At 50.3% G+C, this 23,702-nt stretch overlaps 1 protein-coding gene across 4 annotated transcripts in view; it reads left to right on the top strand.

The window, feature by feature from the left end:
• wbp1la (WW domain binding protein 1-like a) overlaps positions 1 to 23,702 on the top strand; it is a 116,359-nt gene that overhangs the window by 80,402 nt on the left and 12,255 nt on the right. For all 4 annotated transcript variants that reach the window (XM_048551408.2, XM_048551411.2, XM_048551410.2 and 1 more), the window contains exons 2-3: positions 9,829 to 9,937; positions 18,715 to 18,876. In XM_048551408.2, the coding sequence (XP_048407365.1) occupies positions 9,829 to 9,937; positions 18,715 to 18,876 (271 nt within the window). The remainder of the gene's footprint in view (positions 1 to 9,828; positions 9,938 to 18,714; positions 18,877 to 23,702) is intronic.

The following is a 23,702-nucleotide window of genomic DNA, read 5'->3' on the forward strand; positions in this document are numbered from 1 at the left end:
CCCATCGAGTCCACACTGACACTCTGAAGAGTGTCCCACCCAGACACACTCCTTATCCTATCCCTCCACTTCCCATCCTAGACCCTAGGGGCAATTTAGCATGGCTAATCCACCTCACCTGCACATCTTTGGACTATGGGAGGAAACCGAAGTACTCGGAGGAAACCCACATAGACACTGGGAGACTGTGTGCATACTCCCCACGGACACGGACCTGAGGCTGGAATTGAGCCCAGGTCCCTGGCACTGTGAGGCAGCAGTGCTAACCACTGAGCCACTGTGCTGCCCTTGAAGACATGAGTTTCAGCTAGGGAGAAAAGTTTTCCCACTCCATGTACCAGTGGAGAAGAGATTCTCTTGACTGACCATACCGAAGGCAGTAGAGAGGTTCAAGAGAGATAGTCCAATGTTCCATTTTTCTCCAGAAAAAGTCATTTGTGACTAATGTGGTGTTGGTGCTGGGATAGAATCAGAATGGGGAGATTGAAACATACACCTGTGGGGAGTAATGGGCTGTGATTTGTAATCATCGTGTAAACTCTTTCTGATTCAGGTTAGGATATTAAATGTTACGGATGTGAGTTTGCTCGCTGAGCTGGAAGGTTAGTTTTCAGACGTTTCGTCACCTTTTTTTAAATTTGAAAAAATATACTTTATTCGTAAGATGTACAAAAAATAAAATATATTTACACACCGACCCAGTCATGCAAGCTGCTCCAGGTTACCCAGGGGGGACGTACACCAACTAAAGGGAAAAAAAAAGAAGAAAAAACAAAGCAAAGAAAATACCCCGGCAGTCTTCACCCCGCACAGTCCCAGTTAGCCCCATGACCAGTTGGGGAAGGCGCCAGCTGGGCCCAGTTACCAGATAGGGCCCTTTTTTCTATTCTGGATGAGGGGTTTCATACCGTGGTCTTTCCCCACCGCGCCTTGGTGGCGGCTGCCCCAAGCTTTAGCGCGTCCCTCAGCACGTAGTCCTGGACTTTGGAGTGCGCCAGTCTGCAACACTCGGTTGGGGTCAGTTCTTTCAGCTGGCAGAGCAGCAAGTTGCGGGCAGACCAAAGAGTGTCTTTCACTGCATTGATGGTCCTCCAGGTGCAGTTGATGTTGGTCTCTGTGTGCGTCCCGGGAAACAGCCCATAGAGCACGGAGTCCTGCGTCACGGACCTGCTCAGGATGAACTTTGACAAATACCACTGCATCCCCCTCCAGACCTCCTGCGCATAGGCACACTCCAGAAGGAGGTGATCGACAGTCTCGTTCCCCTCCCAGCAGCCGCCTTGAGGGCAGCGTGCGGTGGCACACATATTCCGGGTATGCATAAAGGATCTCACTGCTAGAGCCCCTCTCACCACCAGCCAAGCAATGTCCTTGTGCTTGTTTGAAAGCTCTGGCAATGAGGCATTCTGCCAAACGACTTTGGCAGTCTGCGTGGGGAACCACACGATGGGATCCACCCTCTCCTTTTCCCGAAGGGTCTCGAGGATACTACGTGCTGACCACTGCCTGACGGCCTTGTGGTCAAAGGTGTTTCCCTTCAAAAATTTCTCCACGAAGGACAGGTGGTACAGGACAGTCCAACTACTCGGAGCGTTCCGTGGCAAAGAGGCCAGGCTCATCCTTCGCAACACCAGGGACAGGTAGAACCTCAGTAAGTAGTGACACTTGGTGTTTGCGTACTGAGGATCTATGCACAGCTTGATGCAGCCGCACACAAAGTTAGCCGTCAGGGCGAGGGTGGCGTTTGGTACGCCCTTTCCCCCATTTCCCAGGTCTTTGTACATGGTCTCCCTGCGGACCCGGTCCATCCTCGACCCCCAAATGAAGTGGAAGATGGCCCGGGTGACCGCAGTGGCGCAGGTCCAGGGAATAGGCCAGGCCTGCGCCACATACAACAGTACCGAAAGCCCCTCGCACCTGACAACCAGGTTCTTACCCGCGATGGAGAGGGACTGGAGCGTCCACCTGCCCAGCTTCTGCTTCATTTTGGTGATACACTCCTCCCAAGTCTTAATGCATGCCCCAGCTCCACCGATCCAAACACCCAGCACCTTCAGGTAGTCTGTCCTGACGGTGAAGGGGATGAAGGAGCGGTCGTCCCAGTTCCCGAAGAACATGACCTCGCTCTTACCCCTATTGACTTTGGCACCCAAGGCCAGTTCAAACTGGCTGCAGATGTCCAACAGCCTCCTCACCGACCGACGATCGGTGCAGAAGATGGCAATGTCGTCCATGTACAGGGAGGTCTTGACCTGAAGGCCTCCACTGCCTGGGATAGTCACGCGCTTCAGGCTCCCGTCCTTCCTGATGGATGCGACGAAGGGCTCCACACAGCACACAAACAAGGCAGGAGTGCGCGGGCAGCCCTGCCTGACTCCAGATCTGACAGGAAAACTGTCCGATTCCCACCCGTTGATCGAGACTGCGCTAATGATGTTGGTGTAGAGCAGCCGGATCCGATTGCGGACGCCCTCCCCCAACCCCAATTTGGAGAGGACGTCCCTCATGTCAGCATGAGAGACCCTGTCGAAGGCCTTCTCCTGGTCCAGGCTGATGAGGCAGGTGTCCACCCTCCTGTCCTGTACGTAGGCGATCGTATCCCTGATGAGCGCGAGGCTCTCAGCGATCTTCCTGCCCGGCACAGCACAGTTTGGTCAGGGTGAATCACCGACTCCAGGACAGAACTGACCCGGTTGGCTATGACCTTGGCCAGGATTTTGTAGTCCATGTTCAATAGTGAAATGGGACGCCAATTCTTAATTTCTTCCCTCTCCCCCTTCCTCTTGTAAATGAGGGTAATGATGCCCTTCCTCATGGACTTGCACATTTCCCCTGCCTGGAGCGCACTATCGTACACCTCCAGCAGGTCCTGGCCGACCAGGTCCCACAGAGCAGAATACAGTTTGACCGGTAAGCCGTCGCTCCCGGGAGTCCTATTCCTCTCCAAGGACTTGAGGGCTCTGGTCAGCTCGTCCAGGGATATCGGCCGGTCCAGCCACTCCCTCGTGCCATCATCTAAGACCTCCATGATAGACAGGAACGACTCTGAGGCCGTGCTGTTTGTGGGCTTTGTGTCGTACAGTCCGGCATAGAAGGATCTGCTGATCCTCAAGATGTCGGGCCGAGACGACGTCACCGAGCCGTCGTCCTCCTTCAGCCGGCTAAGCACAGAGCTCTCTTTGTGCACCTTCTGAAAAAAGAAACGTGAGCACGTCTCGTCCTGCTCCACGGAGCGGACCCCGGACTGGAAGATTATCCTGGAGGCCTCCGCATCGAAGAGAGGCTTGCTGGCCCCTCACCTCGCGGAGGTCCTCCGTGACATCGACCCCCTTCAACTGCAGAAGGAGCAGGTTCTGCACCCTTTTCTGGAGTCGCAACAGCTTTCACCATCTCCCACCAGTCGCCCAGAGACTCAGAGGGGTTTCATGGTTCTCCAACCGGTGTACTCCCTCCTAAGCTGCTCGACGTTCTCTGGGGTCAACAGAGTCGTGTTGAGCTTCCACGTCCCCTTGCCAGCCGGCTGGTCGTCCTGTAAGTGACAGTCGGCCAGCAGGAGGCAGTGGTCAGAGAAGAACACCAGCTCGACGCCGGTGGACCTGACCGAGAACGCCTGTGACACAGGCAGGAAGCCTATCCTTGAGCGAATAGACCCGTCTGGCCACGATCAGGTGTACCTCCGCTGCGCTCCGTCTGCAGGGGTGCTGAAGACGTCGAGCAGCTTGGCGTCCTTCACCGTGCCCATCAGGAATCTGGACATGACGTCCAGTTGACTCCCCGCCACCCGCTGTCCCCACGCCGGATCTTCCATCTGCATCGGTGATGCAGTTGAAGTCTCCGCCTAGGATGACCGGCCTGGACGTAGCCAGTAGGGGTGGAAGTCGCTGCAGGATGGCCAACCGTTCACTCCGTACCGCTCGGGCGTACACGTTGATCAGCCTCAGGGAAGTGTTCCTGTAGGTGACGTCAGCCACTAGGAGGCCCCCCCCCCACCACCTCCTGAACTTGAGAGATGGTGAAGTTGCGCCCCCGCAGCAGAATAGCCAGGCCCAAGGAGCAACAGTCATTACCCCTCGGCCAGATTGAAGGCCCACAGGTCCAGGCACCAGACCATTTCCCGTACCTGCTGAGGTGCGTTATCCCGCACTCCTGCAGAAACAGGAGGTCCGCCTTGACGGTGGTCAGGTAGGCCAATGTGGACACACATCTTGCGGTGGACTTGATGCTGCGCACATTAATGCTCGCAACTCGTGCCCCTATTGTGGGCAGTGACTGCAGTACCCTCCCCGAGTCCAAGGTCCAGCCCCTCCATCTGTCCCTTCATGCCCATTGCCCGGGCTAACTGCTGGACACTCTCAGGGCTCAGGAAACCGTCCATGCTGCCTTCCGGGTGGCACCCCCCCGTTGGCGGTACGGAGGCAGGAGAGTCCGGCTCTGGGTCAGGCTGGGGTCGTGCTGTTTCCTCCTTCCCGCCTGGAAGTTCTGGGGGGCCCTCCAGGGCCCCAGCGACGTGACTGGGTGTCGGAGGGAGCCTCAGGACGCCTCCCGTCACCTGGAAGCGGGGTGCTGCTTTCCTTCTCCCTTGAGATCTTTAGCTTCTGCTTTGGGCGGGCCCCCGCCGAATCTCCCTCGTCAGAGGAGCTCTTATAGCCCCCCTGTAGCTGCCTCTTCCCGCCTGATGGTTGCAGTTCCTGGGCCCGCTGACGCGCCTTCCTCCTCGCTTTCCGGACCATCGTCCACTCCCCTGGGTTATCTGTCGCCGCCTCCATCGACTCCGGGTTGTTGGGGGGTAGCGGAGCCTGGAGGGGCGCTTTGCTGGCCTCGGGCCCATCCTGCGGGGCTGGGCTCTCCTGCACGACCTGGCCCTCCTGCACATTAGTGGGGTCCTTGCAGGGCCGCGGTGCCATTCTCTCCTCCGAGGGGGGCTGGCCCCGCATTGCCGCTACCGGCGACCTGGTCGTACGTGGTCCCCCACTGCGGGCATGCCCTATAGAGGTGGCCCGCTTCCCCGCAAAGGTTGCAGCTTTTCTCTTGTGGGCAATCCTTTGCAAGGTGTCCCTCCTCCCTGCAGATGGTGGCTTTGCAGTCGGCCGCCTCGTGACCTGACCTACCACAGGCACGGCAGACTTTAGCTTGCCCTGCGTAGGTCAGGTAGCCCTTGCTCCTGCCGATCGCGAAGCTGAATGGTGGGTGTAGAATGTTCCCGTCCACGCCCATCCTCAGCATTACCTGGACCTGCCTGTTACTGGTCCAGATGCCAAAGGGGTCCATGATGTTGGTTAGGTCCCCTTCCACCTTCACATACCTTCCAAGGTAGGTCAGGACATCAACTGCTGGCATGTGCGGGTTGTACATGTGTACAGTCACCATACGGCTCCTCTGTGCTGGCATCACAAACAGCGGGACAGCGGTCAATACAGAGAGGGGGCTCCCACCTCCTTTCTCCTTAAACCTCCAGGAAGCGCTCACAAAGCTTGGCACTCCTGAAGGTCACATCATAAAAACCTCCTCCGGGGAAATCCTGCAGGCAGTAAATGTCCGCAGCAGCGAACCCACAACAGTCCAACAGGACCCTCTTCACGAAGAAGGTGCGGTACACAGGTGCACCTTCATCCACCTTCTTCACGGAAACACGGACGGTGTTCTGGACCCTCGACCTGGGGCACGAGCACTTGCCGCAGCCATCGTTGCAGGTTGGCTGCTCCCCTGAACCAGCGTTAGGCCAAAGCCAGCATTAGGCCAAAGCCAGCATTAGGATCCACCAGTTGCAAGGGTGCACAGCCAACCCGACGTCTTCCTTCCACCTCCAACACAGCGCTCTCCTCCTCTCGGTCCACAAAAGAGTGGGCCTTTATTTTGTTCTGGATATAAGCTGGTTCACTGAGCTGGAAGGCTTGTTCCCAGATAATCAGTCACCATTCTAGGTAACATCATCAGTGAGCCTCCCACGAAGCGCTGGTGTTATGTCCCGCTTTCTATTTATCTGGTTAGGTTTCCTTGGGTTGGTCATGTCATTTCCTGCGTTGGTGATGTCATTTCCTGTTCTTTTTCTCAGGGGATGGTAGATTGGCTCCAAATCAATGTGTTTGTTGATGGAGTTCTGGTTGGAATGCCATGCTTCTAGGAATTCTCGTGCGTGTCTCTGTTTGGCTTGTCCTAGGTTGGATGTGTTGTCCCAATCAAAGTGGTGTCCTTCCTCATCTGTACGTAAGGATACGAGTGATAGTGGGTCATGTCGTTTTGTGGCTAGTTGATGTTCATGTATCCTGGTGGCTAGTTTTCTGCCAGTTTGTCCAAAGTAGTGTTTGTCACGGTTCTTGCAAGGTATTTTGTAGATGATGTTTGTTTTATTTGTTGTCTGTTTAGGATCTTTTTAAGTTCATTAGCTGCTGTTTTAGTGTGTTGGTGGGTTTGTGGGCTACCCTGATGCCAAGAGGTCCGAGTAGTCTGGCAGTCATTTTGGAAATGTCTTTAATGTAGGGGAGAGTGGTTATGGTTTCTGAGCCTGTTTTGTCTGTTTGTTTGGGTTTATTGCTGAGGAATCGTCGGACTGTATTCATAGGGTACCCATTCTTTTTGAATACACTGTATAGGTGATTTTCCTCTGCTCTGCGTAGTTCCTCTGTGCTGCAGTGTGTGGTGGCTCGTTGGAATAATGTTCTAATGCAGCTTCGTTTGTGGGTGTTTGTGGGTGTTTGTGGGTGTTTGTGGGTGTTTGTGGGTGTTTGTGGGTGTTTGTGGGTGTTTGTGGGTGTTTGTGGGTGTCTGTGGGTGTCTGTGGGTGTTTGTGGGTGTTTGTGGGTGTCTGTGGGTGTCTGTGGGTGTCTGTGGGTGTTTGTGGGTGTTTGTGGGTGTCTGTGGGTGTCTGTGGGTGTCTGTGGGTGTCTGTGGGTGTCTGTGGGTGTCTGTGGGTGTCTGTGGGTGTTTGTGGGTGTCTGTGGGTGTCTGTGGGTGTCTGTGGGTGTCTGTGGGTGTCTGTGGGTGTCTGTGGGTGTCTGTGGGTGTCTGTGGGTGTCTGTGGGTGTCTGTGGGTGTCTGTGGGTGTTTGTGGGTGTCTGTGGGTGTCTGTGGGTGTCTGTGGGTGTCTGTGGGTGTCTGTGGGTGTCTGTGGGTGTCTGTGGGTGTCTGTGGGTGTTTGTGGGTGTTTGTGGGTGTCTGTGGGTGTCTGTGGGTGTCTGTGGGTGTCTGTGGGTGTCTGTGGGTGTTTGTGGGTGTCTGTGGGTGTCTGTGGGTGTCTGTGGGTGTCTGTGGGTGTCTGTGGGTGTCTGTGGGTGTCTGTGGGTGTTTGTGGGTGTCTGTGGGTGTCTGTGGGTGTCTGTGGGTGTTTGTGGGTGTTTGTGGGTGTCTGTGGGTGTCTGTGGGTGTCTGTGGGTGTCTGTGGGTGTCTGTGGGTGTCTGTGGGTGTCTGTGGGTGTCTGTGGGTGTCTGTGGGTGTCTGTGGGTGTCTGTGGGTGTTTGTGGGTGTCTGTGGGTGTTTGTGGGTGTCTGTGGGTGTCTGTGGGTGTCTGTGGGTGTCTGTGGGTGTCTGTGGGTGTTTGTGGGTGTCTGTGGGTGTCTGTGGGTGTCTGTGGGTGTCTGTGGGTGTTTGTGGGTGTCTGTGGGTGTCTGTGGGTGTCTGTGGGTGTCTGTGGGTGTTTGTGGGTGTTTGTGGGTGTCTGTGGGTGTTTGTGGGTGTCTGTGGGTGTCTGTGGGTGTCTGTGGGTGTCTGTGGGTGTCTGTGGGTGTTTGTGGGTGTCTGTGGGTGTCTGTGGGTGTTTGTGGGTGTCTGTGGGTGTCTGTGGGTGTCTGTGGGTGTCTGTGGGTGTCTGTGGGTGTCTGTGGGTGTCTGTGGGTGTCTGTGGGTGTCTGTGGGTGTCTGTGGGTGTTTGTGGGTGTCTGTGGGTGTTTGTGGGTGTCTGTGGGTGTCTGTGGGTGTCTGTGGGTGTCTGTGGGTGTCTGTGGGTGTTTGTGGGTGTCTGTGGGTGTCTGTGGGTGTCTGTGGGTGTCTGTGGGTGTCTGTGGGTGTCTGTGGGTGTCTGTGGGTGTCTGTGGGTGTCTGTGGGTGTTTGTGGGTGTCTGTGGGTGTTTGTGGGTGTCTGTGGGTGTCTGTGGGTGTCTGTGGGTGTCTGTGGGTGTCTGTGGGTGTCTGTGGGTGTTTGTGGGTGTCTGTGGGTGTCTGTGGGTGTCTGTGGGTGTCTGTGGGTGTCTGTGGGTGTTTGTGGGTGTCTGTGGGTGTCTGTGGGTGTCTGTGGGTGTCTGTGGGTGTTTGTGGGTGTTTGTGGGTGTCTGTGGGTGTCTGTGGGTGTTTGTGGGTGTTTGTGGGTGTCTGTGGGTGTTTGTGGGTGTCTGTGGGTGTCTGTGGGTGTTTGTGGGTGTCTGTGGGTGTCTGTGGGTGTTTGTGGGTGTTTGTGGGTGTTTGTGGGTGTCTGTGGGTGTCTGTGGGTGTCTGTGGGTGTTTGTGGGTGTCTGTGGGTGTCTGTGGGTGTTTGTGGGTGTTTGTGGGTGTTTGTGGGTGTCTGTGGGTGTCTGTGGGTGTTTGTGGGTGTCTGTGGGTGCATGACCACTCTCCCCTACATCAAAGACATTTCCGAAATGACTGCCAGACTACTCGAACCTCTTGGCATCAGGGTAGCCCACAAAGCCACCAACACACTAAAACAGCAGCTAATGAACTTAAAAGACCCTATACAGACAACAAACAAAACGAACGTCATCTACAAAATACCTTGCAAGAACTGTGACAAACATTACATTGGACAAACAGGCAGAAAGCTAGCCACCAGGATACATGAACATCAACGAGCCACAAAACGACATGACCCACTATCACTCGTATCCTTACATACAGATGAGGAAGGACACCACTTTGATTGGGACAACACATCCATCCTAGGACAAGCCAAACAGAGACATACACGAGAATTCCTAGAAGCATGGCATTCCAACCGGAACTCCATCAACAAACACACTGGCTCCAAATCAATCTACCATCCCCTGAGAAAAAGAACAGGAAATGACATCACCAACCCAAGGAAACCTAACCAGATAAATACAAAGCGGGACATAACACCAGCGCTTCGTCGGAGGCTCACTGATGATGTTACCTAGAATGGTGATGAAACATCTGAAAACTAACCTTCCAGCTCAGCGAGCAAACTCACATCCAGAAACTCAACTTGAGCTACAAATCCTCTCAAAACTCGCTATTAAATGTTATATTTTAACAGAAGCAGTTTGGCAGTCATTGTGCATTAACACTAGGTAGAAAGCTGGTGTGATACTTTGTCATCAGCTGTAGATTTTCCTGATGATAATGAGCTGTTTATTCAATAATCCAGTAACCCATTAATCCTTTAGTGTTAACCCTGATGTGTATTATTATACTAAATGAGCCAGTGTTACAACATCTCCACCTCCTCCTAAACTCATTAAGTTTAGTTGAGGAAGTGAAGCCAATATTGTAGGCCATCATCAAGAAGACAGGATGAAAAACACATGAAGGGCTATCAATGACTCATTGTGACAACTGGTGTTTACTTGGTATGGCTAAGATCTATATCAGCGAAGACCAACGTACAGTTTATCCTCCTCATTACACTAAATTGGGTAGGTTGTGTGAAATTAATTATTGATTTTCAAACTAACAGTAATCCAAACCAATTCTCCCCCCCCCTTTCCCGTAAATGGACCATGTTACTGTAGGATAATAACCTGAGTGCTAGCCAATGACAGTGGGTGAAGGTAGGTGGTTAGTGAATCTATAGTCTTTCAGTTGCATAACAATCGTTTGCATTGGTAATTTTCTTTTGCGCTCTCATCACCACCATAATTTTTTTTCTTCTCTTTTTGAAGTCTCAAGAAAGAGAGATATGCATTGGCGTGAACAACCAGAGTTACTTCTGTGAAACAGGACACTGTTGTGGAGAGTCACAATGCTGTAACTACTATTATGAGCTTTGGTGTAAGTATTGACACACACACAAATTCTGTTTACCTCGAGATAGTACTGTCTGTCACCAGTTTTTGATGTGAGTCACAAGTTCATTTTACTGATTTTGCATCTTTGTCACCTTTTGCATATTTTTCTTTCAGGGTCTCATTTTTTCCTAATGTGCAAAAAAGCCCATGCTTAAAGCCATTCTCCTCTTAAAAACAGCAGGTCACAGTGGCATATGATTCCATTGCTGGGGGTTTCTGTCCATATAACATTATTGTAATGCCTTTATGACTGATGATCAAAATTTGGTTATCTGGTTATTATCGCATTTATTTGTGGGGCATTGCTGAACCACATTTCATATATTTCATTGTGCCTAAAGAAAGAATTAGTTTTTGTTGATTATTTGATCACTGAACGTGAGCCTCGTTAGCAAGGATGCACATTTCTCATCTGTCTCTTGCCCTGAATGCTCTTTTTTTAGATTAGATTCCCTACAGTGTGGAAACTAGCCCTTCGTCCCAACAAGTCCACACCGCCCCTTGAAGCATCCCATCCAGACCCATCCCCCTATAACCCACACATCCCTGAACACTATGGGGCAATTTAGCATGGCCGATCCACCTAGCCTGCACATCTTTGGACTGTGGGTGGAAACCGGAGCACCCGGAAGAAACCCACGCCTACACAGGGAGAATGTGCAAACTCCACACAGACAGTCACTCGAGGCTAGAATTGAACCCGGGTCCCTGGCACTGTGAGGCTGCAGTGATAACCACTGAGCCACCGTGCTGCCCCTGAATTGCTCACTGAGCCATTCCAAGAGTGGTGGGATTAATGTTGCTCCCCACCCAGACCAAATAAGGTTGGCAGATTCCTATCCCTGAAGAACATTTTGAACTGGTTGGATTTTTTTAAAAAAATAGCAGTTTCATGTCAATTCATTGATACCAGCTTTTGTATCCCTTAAAATAAACACTGAATGATCATACCGTATGAAGTTCAACTGGTAGGTTTCTGAACAAAGTGGGTTGCAGATGCGAAATGGGCTGAAAGATCTGTGCTCAGATTGGTATCATTCTATCTTTTTAGAATAATAGAACACTTTTATAACATTTTGCAGTCATTTTTTGATGTTTGTGTGTTAAACTGTCAGCTTAATGGAAAGAGCAGAATGTCGAAGGACTTGGTTTGAAAATTTGCTTTCACTTTGTCTCAATGCCATCTCAAAACTCCTCTGCCCACTCAGCCACATTCTACCTGTGTTTTAATTCCTTCCAGTTGGCTCGTGAAGTGGTTTGAGTGGGTTTTCCTGGATGAGGAATGTTATAACTTTACATTGAATGTCACATCCTAGCGTAGACTTGGTTTTAATCTGAGCGCAGTGTTGGGGCACTATAATTGATGTAGACCTCAGTGTAGAACTGTGCTTTTAAAAGAAAGATAATATGAAGCAATCTTAGTCCAGGGAGTGAATCAGGATCCACATTTGAACATCACTGTTGAAGACCCAATCCAAAATGCAAAGTCCTGACTTAATTCCTGATATTGATGCTATCAGAAGCAAGTCCTCACATCTCTTCTCCATGTTGGAGTTTGCCTTGCCAGACCTGATGCTATGCTCCATCCTACCGTGGAAGAAATATTTGAATAGAGATTAAATTTGGGTCCCCTGGTTCAAAGGAAGGGCACTACCACTGCAGTGTGAGAGCCGTAATTATAGTCGAACTATTGACAGGTTGCAGTTACAGATCTTTTCTGCTCATCCTGGGTCCATTGTACCCTGAAGGTGGCAACACGGGGCGATAGTGGTCAAGAAGGCATATAGCATGCTTTCATTCATCGGACGGGGTATTGAGTACAAGAGTTGGGAAGTCATGTTACAGTTGTATAGGACTTTGGTTCGGCCACATTTGGAGTAGTGTGTGCAGTTCTGGTCACCACATTACCAAAAGGATGTGGAGGCTTTGGAGAGGGTGCAGAGGAGGTTCACCAGGATGTTGCCTGGTATGGAGGGTGCTAGCTATGAAGAGAGGTTGAGTAGATTAGGATTATTTACATTAGAAAGGACGAGGTTGAGGGGGGACCTGATTGAGGTCTACAAAATCATGAGGGGTATAGACAGGGTGGATAACAAAAAGCTTTTTCCTGGAGTGGGGGACTCAGTTACTCGGGGTCATGAGTTCGAAGTGAGAGGAGGAAAGTTTAAGGAGATGTGTGGAAAGCTCTTTACACAGAGGGTGGTGGGTACCTGGAATGCGTTGCCAGGGGAGGTGGTAGAGGTGGGTCCGATAGAGTCATTTAAGATGTATCTAAACAGACACATGAATGGGCAGGGAGCAGAGGGATACAGATCCTTGGAAAATAGGCGACAGGTTTAGACAGAGGATCTGGGACGGCACAGTCTTGGAGCCGAAGGGCTTGTTCCTGAGCTGCAATTTTCTTTATCCTGTTACAACACACCTCTGCAATAGGTGGGACTTGGGATTTCGAAGTCAGGTCTCCTGGCTACTATAATTTTAATTCTGATTTTAAGACTTCAAGACTAGGGGGCATATTTGTATGGCGAGAGGAGAAAGATTTTTTAAAAAATGCAAGGGGCAGCTTTTTTAAACAGTAGTTTGCGCGAACTGCCAGAGGAAGTGGTGGATATGGGTACAATTAGAATGTCTAAAAGACATTTAGACAAGTAAATAAATAAGAGATGTTTGGAGGGAAATGGGCCAAGTACAGGCAGGTGGGACTACTTCTCTTTGGGATTATGGTTGGCATGGACTGGTAGGACCAAAGCATCTGTTCTGTGTATATGACTTTATAAGAACACAGCCAGCACACCACAAGAGCTTTCTCAGGTGAGCTGCTACTTCATTTTAAAAAAAATAACAAGTTTAGATATATTGTGATACCGTGAATAGATGGTGTTGTATGTGTTTTCCTCACCCATTGATAGGGAGGTGGCTGTTGTACCACTACAGCCATTAGGCCCAGGTAGTGTTACTTGCTTTATAAGACAAATATTTTCTTTCTGGAGAAAATTCATTGATGTCCTTAGGTTTCACAGCTCCCATACCGGACCCAGTGTCACAACTAGTTCCTTTTTTTAAATGAATACTTTTTGACCTGTTCAGAGTTAGAGCAGGTGGGACTTGAACCTAGCCCTGCGGACTGTGCACCCTTGGCAATGTTGCTTTTCTTTTTTAGAAAAATAGGTTTTTTTTTAAATCAACCTGTACAAAGTTGTTATTATCTACTTCTGAAACAAATGGGATTTGAAACCAGACTTCCTGGTCCGGGGCAGGGGAAACTACCACTGTGCCGCAAGAGGCCCCCTACACCAACCACTGTTTTGTTTTTATTAAACTACTTTTCTAAAGAACCTGTTGAGAGAGGTCATTACACAGCTCTGGAGCAGGTGGGACTTCAACCTTGTCCTCTCTGTTCAGGGGTAGGGGCACTACCAGTGCATCACTACCACTCCCTGCACCCCTCCAAAACCTTGGTAGTGTTGCTGTGCTTAGCTCCTGTTATACAGTACCACCTGCATTAAGGTGCAGAATCATCAGACAGTTAGAAAGAAAGATAAACTAATTCCTGAATTGTCTCAGGCGGCCTACTCATTATTTGGGATGATACAGTAACATATTTACTGCAATGCAAATTAGGAAAGTAAATAAATGTGAAGGATGAGGGAAAGTCTGTGTCCAAAAGGCCGTTTCCCTAATGATTAATACGAATTGTAAACACCTTTTGTTTGCACTTGGAGTGTGCTGTTATTAATTAATTTCCTAAATGGCCACATTCTTAACAGCTGCTTTGGGTAGCTCACCTCAGGTTTGCACAAGATTTGTTGAGGCCCCTCTGCCAAATCTCTCTCTGTACAAGGAGCTTTATACATGCATTCTAAAAATAAAACATCAATTTGAATCTATTTTAAAATTTCACAGTATGTTTTATGCTTTAATAATTCCAGTAGCTGTCTTGTGCACAGTGACTTAAAGTGGTCTTTTAATGGAAGATTTCAATTTTACTGATTGGGGGCAATGTTGTATCATATTCCTGCTTATGACATCATTCCTTGGATGTATCTCCTTACTCTCTTGAACATCTACAAATTGGGAATATCCAATCATAAGAAGACCTTTATCTCATATGTAGAATGGATTCAGTGACTAATTATCGAACATTCTTTCTGAATTTTCTTTAGCCTCCCAGTTGGGGTGTGGGTGCGGGAGAAGATTTTTAAAAAATTTAAGAAGTTCATTCTTGGGATGAGGGGCATCACTGGCTAGACCTGCATTTATTGCCCATCCCTAATTGCCCCAGAGGGCAGTTAAGCGTCAACCTCATTGCTGTGGGTTTGGAGTCACATGTAGGCCAGACTGGGTAAGGATAGCTGTTTCCTTCCCTAAAGGGCATTAGTGAACCAGATGGGTTTTTATGACAGTCAACAATGGTTACGTGATCATCACAAGACTCTTAATTCCAGACTTTTATTGGATTCAAATCCCATTCTGGCAGAACATGCCCCCAGCACAATACCTGAGTTTCTGGATTAATAGTCTAGGGATAATACCACTAGCCATCACCTCTCCTTAAAGATATCCCACAAATTTCATTGCTCAATCAACCAGGGGACTTGAGAGGAGACTTTATCTTAATACTAGAGCCAGGCTTTTAGGACCCAGTTGCACAGTAGAATTCTGTCCCAAAAACCTGGTCACTAGGACAGTTGAAGTTTTTAATGGTGAGGCCAACTGGTTGTGATTAGGCAAAGTTTTAAGTCATGAAAATAGAGTTGTGGTACATGTTACCCATGATCCAATTGAATGAGAGGGCTGAATGGCCTCCTGCTTATAGATGCTTTCAAATGGCCCTGTTCAGAGATGCAGGTGGAACTTGATCTCGGGCCTCCTGGTTTCGGGGTATGGACCCTACTGTTGCACCATGAGCTCTACTCCTCTTGTTGATATGCTCCTTGAACCTTGCTGATTTGCTTTTATTTGCACACAGCAGATTGGAAGTGGGGATTTGATTGCCCTGTCCTTGTGGCTGTTTGATCTGCAATGTGGTTATGCTGTGACACATGACGTGTTGTAGAAGTAAAGTCCGACAATCTAATCTGTCTGTTCTGTAGGCAAAGGGTCATTAGCAGCTTGCTGTTATGTATTAGCCTCGATGGTCAGAGATCTACTTTAAAAGCATGTAGGCCTGACTGACTCTGAAATCACATAAGGAGTGGGAATAGAGCAGAGTAATAATGATTGCAGTACCTGGGGGTTGGGGTGGTTAGTTGTTGGAATCACGCATTTCTGCTTTGTAACCCCAATTCAGAGCTTCTTGCAATGGGCTCAGATTTGCAGATGATACCACTAGGAGGGACTGAGTGAACTTCAGGAATGAATGAATGATTTATTGACGCATGCACTTTGCAGTGAGGAAAACAGCAAAATACAGTGAAAAGTTTTTCCACTGTCACTACTATCCGGTGTCATTTTGAATAGCTTAATAAGAACAAAAAGTAAAAAGATAGAGCTTAAAGAGAGTCCACCAGTTTTGAGCCAGCTCATCATCAATGATACCTGCACCACTGCCTCACGACAGTCTATGCTGGACCCAGTCAACGTTGAAGTTGCTGGTTCTCAGGCCCCAGCTTTTGCTGCTGGGCTGATTCTCTTCCACCAATGCGTTGCCATCGCCATCGCCTGCTCCAGACCCACCAACACCAGAGTCGCACCTTTCACTGGTGGGCTGAGTCTCCTCTGCTATTGCTTGCATTCAAACCCGCCAACATTAGAGCCATGCCTCTTGCTGCTGGGCCCATCTCATCGATGTCACTGATGCCCTTCCGCCAGACCCAACCAACGACGAAGTTGCCGATCCTCACGCGCCATCTTTCACCATCGGGCCTACCTCACTGTCGTCTCTGTCGATGTAGCAGCCACCAATTCAGACACCAGGTCCCCCCTTCTCGCCCCAGAAGCTAATCAGGGTCTTACTCACTGGTGCCATGAGGTCCGCAGCAGGCCTATTCACCACCGCCAGCACCATCTGAGCTCAGGATAGGAGGTAAGTGAAGGAAAAGAGAAGAAAAAAGCCAGGAAAAAGAAAAGAAAAGCAGTCGAACCAATAAGCCCCAGCTCAAAAGCATTACTCTGCTGCCATCAAGAAAGAAATTGATGCACACGTGGGAAATGATGGATGAAATGTAACACTGACCAAGGTATAGGTTTGTATCAGAGGAAAGAAAAGGAGAGCAACCAAGGTGTAAGGATCATGCATCTTTTACAGCATAGGCCAATCAGCTCATGCCTCTGCCGGCTCTTTGGAAGAGCTGCTAATTCTGGTTTTGAAAGAGTGACGAAGGCGTAATTATGTAACTGAAGTTTCTCAAGCCTACAGCCACAGGAGTAAAAGATCATAGATTGAAGGGTGATCTGGTCCTTGTGTGAGAATCACTTGTGATGACTTGAAGCAGCAATCGAGTCACTTGAGGGAGAGGCAAGAATTAATTGTGATAAATAAAGGGTTAGTCACAAATGGATCAAATGAAGTGTGATTGGGAAGCTTAGTTTTGTTATGAGAGCAGAATGTGAAATGCGGTACCATGCAGAACACCTGGAACAAAAAGTGAGATTTAAGGGGAAGTCAGACAAATACATGAGGAAGAAGGATGACTAGCTGGGATTAGAATAGATCAGATAAGGCGGGAAAAGACTTGTGTGGAGCATAAACTCTAGGACAGACTTGGTGGGCTGAGTGGCCTATTTTTGTGCTAATCACTCTGATGTCAGTGAATATCTGGCAGCATAAAAATTACCCTGCTGCAAAACACAAACCAAAACAGCTAAAGTTTTATTGGCAAGCGCTTAGAGGTTTGTATCCTCAAACAATCTAGAGGCCGTTGTTGAGTGCACTTGTGCCGAAAAGGTGGGGGATAGAAAGCAGTGTGCAGAGGAAGTGAGAATGAATTGTTTGTTTTCTGTTTTAAAGCCCAAAAGAGAGAATTTGGACAGTCTCTGTCACCCTGTGCTGAGGTGGTTTTGCTGAGTCAGAGCCTCGGGTTTGCTTGCGTATGTCGTGTGAGACAGCTGCTGCAAACAATGTGTTTCCTGAGGCAAGAGCTGTCACTGTGACTGCTATGCCTGCCAGTAAACACATTTCTTGGGCCTATTTCAGCGGAAGCTGAAGCATCTGACTGTTCCAGAAGGCTATAATGTGAGCTTAGTGAGAGTGGAGGAAGGGAAACTTAATTAGTCGTGTCCAGCAATGTCCAAATGTCATAGAGCTAAACATGCTTGCCAGTTTGCTGACCTTGCACAGCACTTTCTTTCAATACAAAGTGCGTGCGCACAGCAAGGGTAGAAAGTAACTAGTGCATAGAATTGTGATTGTCCCACTTCAGTTATAACATAAACAGGACCCTGGAGAAGGGGAGATCACAGCTGTGGCATTCTTGCATCTCAGTTTAATAGCAAACCTGCAAATTCTGACAGCAGTCCAGATTCTAAAGTGGATGCTGAATAAGTGGGATCATCCTTATTTTCCTCATTGGTATTCACTTTGGTCCCTACTTAGGCACCTAATTTTGTTTTCTTCAGTATGAGGGATTTATTTGAGAGCCTGTGACTTCTCTTGCTTCTCTTTTGAGTGAAGCTGCTGGCTGCTGGACAGTTTGAGTCTGCAGTTTTCCCAGCCGTGCTGCTTCTTGACCATTTTGGCAACTTAACATTGAGGGAGTTGAGGCCACTGACCCTCTAACATAGAAAGTAGATGCAGGAGGAGGATAATTGACCCTTTTGACCCTGTACCAGACTAAATCTTTAAAGGTAGAGACATTTGAGAGGGGGAATTCCAGTGATTCACTCCTTTAAAGCAGCTGAAGACAGGGCTGTGAGTATAGGGGTGGTGGATATTGAGAATGCACGAGAGGTCAGAAGTGGAGGAACGCATAGATGTCAGGGTGGGGCAAGACAGAGGAACAAGGCCGTGGGGATGTTTGAACTCAACAAGTGAGTTTTTAATTCCAAGGTCAGTAGGGATTCCCAACATAAAGGTGAATGGGAATTTATGCACCTTAAGATAAAGATTTGGACAAATTGAAATTTATAGAATTTTTTTTGTTCCTTTTCGCTTGCCCCAATCTATGGGGATTATCGCTTTAAACCATGGTTTGCTGATAGTGATCTCAAAACATTGGAAATTGTTTACTGTTGCAAATTTCATCCCAGCTAGGACAATTGAAAAGGAATGTTGCTTCTGGCAGTTTTGATCAGTCTGACTATGGATTGCACACATGGACATATTGTGACTACTTAACTTCACTAAACTTCCCAAGAAATCTTTAGTTCCTTTAACAATTCTGATGTGCAATTTCTGTTTTAATTTAGCATCTTTCTTGTGACCTCTTTTTAAGTTTAGTGATATATATGGCTAACAAGCAATATTGGGATGGAGTTAAATCTAAAGCAGAGTCCACATAAAGTTCCAAGGAAAAAGTGGCAAGTGGAGGATTGGGAGCAACTTAACATTGAGCAAAAGAGGACCAATCAATTGATTGAGGAGAAAAGTAGAGTGAGAGTAAACTTGTGTGGAGCGTAAAAGCTTCTGTAACTGTATAAAAATGAAAAAGTCAGCAAAGGCAAATGATTCCTTTACAGTCTACAGTGGTAGAATTAATAATAGACAAAATCTTGCTCATATTATTTAGTTTTCTATGTTTGTATAGTCAATTGCATAGCAGAAGCTCGGTGTTTGAATTTATTACATTGTGATTGGTATTTTGCTTGTCTTTCTGTCTACAGGGTTCTGGCTTGTTTGGACCATCATCATCATCCTGAGTTGCTGTTGTGTCTGTCACCATCGGCGAGCCAAGCTCCGTCTGCAACAACAGCAACGGCAACGTGAGATAAACCTCATCGCCTACCAAGGAGCCCGGAACTACTCCTTGCTCCCCCTCTACCTGAGTATGTCTGTCTATCGGAGCTCCTCATTCCTGAGCAGTGATGTTTTATCAATAGCTCTTCGAGAACATTGACTTGTGCATCTTGCAGGGAGAAACTGGTGGCTGCATTGCTATCAATGTTTTGATGATTGCTTCTTTGTCTTTCTCCATGTGTTTGATCTAACTTTGCATTTGGCAATTCAGCCATTGTTCTTCCAAATTTGGTACAGATGTAATGCACAGTCATATGGAATTCTACAAGATAGAAATGGACTATTTGGTGTTTGCTGTGTCCTCCCATTCTACATCACCCGATTATCTTCTCTCTTCTCCCTCGCTGTCTAGCTTTCCCTCCAATGTGTTTCTGCTCTCCATGTCAACTGTAGTTTTTGTGCTCCCACATTCTGGCTCATCTCTGGATAGATATTACAACTTTAAACAAAGAAGTATTTTACTTTTTAAAAATTAAACTGCATAATGGCCATACCGGGGTTTTGATACAGACAAGGGGCTGAAGGCTCCCCTGTAGGTGGTGGGATGTGCAGATATCTCACCTGTAGTAGAAAGGTGCATCTCTTTTCTTGGGGTGTGGGAAGTGTTGGCAGGTCTAGTGTTCATTTGTCTGTTCTAATTGCTCAGAGTCAACCATGATGCTGTGGGTCTGAGATTGTATGTGGCCCAGACCAGGTAAGGATGGTCTATCCCTAGAAGACATTAGTGAACCAGATGGTTTATTATGACAATCAAGGCTGGTTTTGTAGTTGCCATTAGGCTAACTTTATAGTCCTGGTTTTATTTATTAAATTGAAGTTATATGGTGCACATTCTGGAATCAGCAGGAGAGACTAGTTCTAGTGAGTTGGCTCTTGGCTTTGCTGAGTTAGGTATAGGCAGTGGGATTAGTGCCAGGGTTCACAGACTTTGAACAGAGGGCTCCTCCTTGCATCAATTCATTAGATTCCTACTTGTACCTATGAACATGGAATGGGGACAGTGATAATTCAGTTCATGGCCAGATTGATTCAGTACTTGACATCTAGGTTTACACTTGCAGTGCAGTTCTGCACTATCCTCTCCCTCAAATGCGGGAAAAGGGAAGAGAGAATATTGGGAAAAACACTGGAAGGACACAATATTCATTAGGGCTCTGGATTTTTTTTCTTATTGTTTAAAGTTAGTGTCATCTTTCCAAATATGTGTTCTTTAAAGATTTCTTATTCCGTGATGTAAATATTAAGACAGTAAGGACAGCAAGGAGCTTCTCCCCATTTTGCACGATTTTGTTGATTGAGAAGGTTGGCTCTGAGTTGGGAGGGATTACCTGGTGTTAAAATTACAAACAGACTTCAGTACAAAAGGATAGTGGAAATCTGGAACACTTAGAAATGGAAATTAACGTTGAAAGGTCTCGCTCTCTCTGTGTGTGTCTCCCTCGCTCACTGTGTGTGTGCGTCTCTCTCACTCTCTCTGCGCGTCTCTCTCTCTCTCTCTCTCTCTGCGCGTCTCTCTCTCTCTCCCTCTGCGCGTCACACTCACTGTCACTCTCTGCGCGTCTCTCTCTCTCTCTCTGCGCGTCTCTCTCTCTCTCTCTGCGCGTCTCTCTCTCTCTCTCTGCGCGTCTCTCTCTCTCTCTCTGCGCGTCTCTCTCTCTCTCTCTCTGCGCGTCTCTCTCTCTCTCTCTCTCTCTCTGCGCGTCTCTCTCTCTCTCTCTGCGCGTCTCTCTCTCTCTCTCTCTCTGTGCGTCTCTCTCTCTCTCTCTCTGCGCGTCTCTCTCTCTCTCTCTGCGCGTCTCTCTCTCTCTGCGCGTCTCTCTCTCTCTCTCTGCGCGTCTCTCTCTCTCTCTGCGCGTCTCTCTCTCTCTCTGCGCGTCTCTCTCTCTCTCTGCGCGTCTCTCCCACTCTCTCTGCGCGTCTCTCTCTCTCTCTCTGCGCGTCTCTCTCTCTCTGCGCGTCTCTCTCTCTCTGCGCGTCTCTCTCTCTCTCTCTGCGCGTCTCTCTCTCTCTCTGCGCGTCTCTCTCTCTCTCTCTGCGCGTCTCTCTCTCTCTCTCTCTCTCTGCGCGTCTCTCTCTCTCTCTCTGCGCGTCTCTCTCTCTCTCTCTGCGCGTCTCTCTCTCTCTGCGCGTCTCTCTCTCTCTGCGCGTCTCTCTCTCTCTGCGCGTCTCTCTCTCTCTCTGCGCGTCTCTCTCTCTCTCTGCGCGTCTCTCTCTCTCTCTCTCTGCGCGTCTCTCTCTCTCTGCGCGTCTCTCTCTCTCTGCGCGTCTCTCTCTCTCTCTGCGCGTCTCTCTCTCTCTCTGCGCGTCTCTCTCTCTCTGCGCGCGTCTCTCTCTCTCTGCGCGCGTCTCTCTCTCTCTGCGCGCGTCTCTCTCTCTCTGCGCGCGTCTCTCTCTCTGCGCGCGTCTCTCTCTCTGCGCGCGTCTCTCTCTCTCTGCGCGCGTCTCTCTCTCTCTGCGCGCGTCTCTCTCTCTCTGCGCGCGTCTCTCTCTCTCTCTCTGCGCGTCTCTCTCTCTCTCTCTGCGCGTCTCTCTCTCTCTGCGCGTCTCTCTCTCTCTGCGCGTCTCTCTCTCTCTGCGCGTCTCTCTCTCTCTGCGCGTCTCTCTCTCTCTGCGCGTCTCTCTCTCTCTCTGCGCGTCTCTCTCTCTCTCTCTGCGCGTCTCTCTCTCTCTCTCTGCGCGTCTCTCTCTCTCTCTCTGCGCGCCTCTCTCTCTCTGCGCGCCTCTCTCTCTCTCTGCGCGTCTCTCTCTCTCTGCGCGTCTCTCTCTCTCTCTGCGCGTCTCTCTCTCTCTCTCTCTGCGCGTCTCTCTCTCTCTCTCTGCGCGTCTCTCTCTCTCTCTCTGCGCGTCTCTCTCTCTCTCTCTGCGCGCCTCTCTCTCTCTCTGCGCGCCTCTCTCTCTCTCTGCGCGTCTCTCTCTCTCTGCGCGTCTCTCTCTCTCTGCGCGTCTCTCTCTCTCTCTGCGCGTCTCTCTCTCTCTCTCTGCGCGTCTCTCTCTCTCTCTGCGCGTCTCTCTCTCTCTCTCTGCGCGTCTCTCTCTCTCTCTGCGCGTCTCTCTCTCTCTGCGCGTCTCTCTCTCTCTCTGCGCGTCTCTCTCTCTCTGCGCGCGCCTCTCTCTCTCTGCGCGGCCTCTCTCTCTCTGCGCGCGCCTCTCTCTCTCTGCGCGCGCCTCTCTCTCTCTGCGCGCGCCTCTCTCTCTCTGCGCGCGCCTCTCTCTCTCTGCGCGCGCCTCTCTCTCTCTGCGCGCGCCTCTCTCTCTCTGCGCGCGCCTCTCTCTCTCTGCGCGCGCCTCTCTCTCTCTGCGCGCGCCTCTCTCTCTCTGCGCGCGCCTCTCTCTCTCTGCGCGCGCCTCTCTCTCTCTGCGCGCGCCTCTCTCTCTCTGCGCGCGCCTCTCTCTCTCTGCGCGCGCCTCTCTCTCTCTGCGCGCGCCTCTCTCTCTCTGCGCGCGCCTCTCTCTCTCTGCGCGCGCCTCTCTCTCTCTGCGCGCGCCTCTCTCTCTCTGCGCGCGCCTCTCTCTCTCTGCGCGCGCCTCTCTCTCTCTGCGCGCGCCTCTCTCTCTCTGCGCGCGCCTCTCTCTCTCTGCGCGCGCCTCTCTCTCTCTGCGCGCGCCTCTCTCTCTCTGCGCGCGCCTCTCTCTCTCTGCGCGCGCCTCTCTCTCTCTGCGCGCGCCTCTCTCTCTCTGCGCGCGCCTCTCTCTCTCTGCGCGCGCCTCTCTCTCTCTGCGCGCGCCTCTCTCTCTCTGCGCGCGCCTCTCTCTCTCTGCGCGCGTCTCTCTCTCTCTGCGCGCGTCTCTCTCTCTCTGCGCGCGTCTCTCTCTCTCTGCGCGCGTCTCTCTCTCTCTGCGCGCGTCTCTCTCTCTCTGCGCGCTCTCTCTCTCTCTGCGCGCGTCTCTCTCTCTCTGCGCGCGTCTCTCTCTCTCTGCGCGCGTCTCTCTCTCTCTGCGCGCGTCTCTCTCTCTCTGCGCGCGTCTCTCTCTCTCTGCGCGCGTCTCTCTCTCTCTGCGCGCGTCTCTCTCTCTCTGCGCGCGTCTCTCTCTCTCTGCGCGCGTCTCTCTCTCTCTGCGCGCGTCTCTCTCTCTCTGCGCGCGTCTCTCTCTCTCTGCGCGCGTCTCTCTCTCTCTGCGCGCGTCTCTCTCTCTCTGCGCGCGTCTCTCTCTCTCTGCGCGCGTCTCTCTCTCTCTGCGCGCGTCTCTCTCTCTCTGCGCGCGTCTCTCTCTCTCTGCGCGCGTCTCTCTCTCTCTGCGCGCGTCTCTCTCTCTCTGCGCGCGTCTCTCTCTCTCTGCGCGCGTCTCTCTCTCTCTGCGCGCGTCTCTCTCTCTCTGCGCGCGTCTCTCTCTCTCTGCGCGCGTCTCTCTCTCTCTGCGCGCGTCTCTCTCTCTCTGCGCGCGTCTCTCTCTCTCTGCGCGCGTCTCTCTCTCTCTGCGCGCGTCTCTCTCTCTCTGCGCGCGTCTCTCTCTCTCTGCGCGTGTCTCTCTCTCTCTCTCTCTCTGCGCGGTCTCTCTCTCTCTCTGCGCGTCTCTCTCTCTCTCTGCGCGTCTCTCTCTCTCTCTGCGCGTCTCTCTCTCTCTCTGCGCGTCTCTCTCTCTCTCTGCGCGTCTCTCTCTCTCTCTGCGCGTCTCTCTCTCTCTGCGCGTCTCTCTCTCTCTCTGCGCGTCTCTCTCTCTCTCTGCGCGTCTCTCTCTCTCTCTGCGCGTCTCTCTCTCTCTCTGCGCGTCTCTCTCTCTCTCTGCGCGTCTCTCTCTCTCTCTGCGCGTCTCTCTCTCTCTCTGCGCGCTCTCTCTCTCTCTCTGCGCGTCTCTCTCTCTCTCTCTGCGCGTCTCTCTCTCTCTCTGCGCGTCTCTCTCTCTCTCTCTGCGCGTC

This window comes from Stegostoma tigrinum, chromosome 20, assembly GCF_030684315.1.
Source record: "Stegostoma tigrinum isolate sSteTig4 chromosome 20, sSteTig4.hap1, whole genome shotgun sequence".
Taxonomy (NCBI): Eukaryota; Metazoa; Chordata; class Chondrichthyes; order Orectolobiformes; family Stegostomatidae; genus Stegostoma; species Stegostoma tigrinum.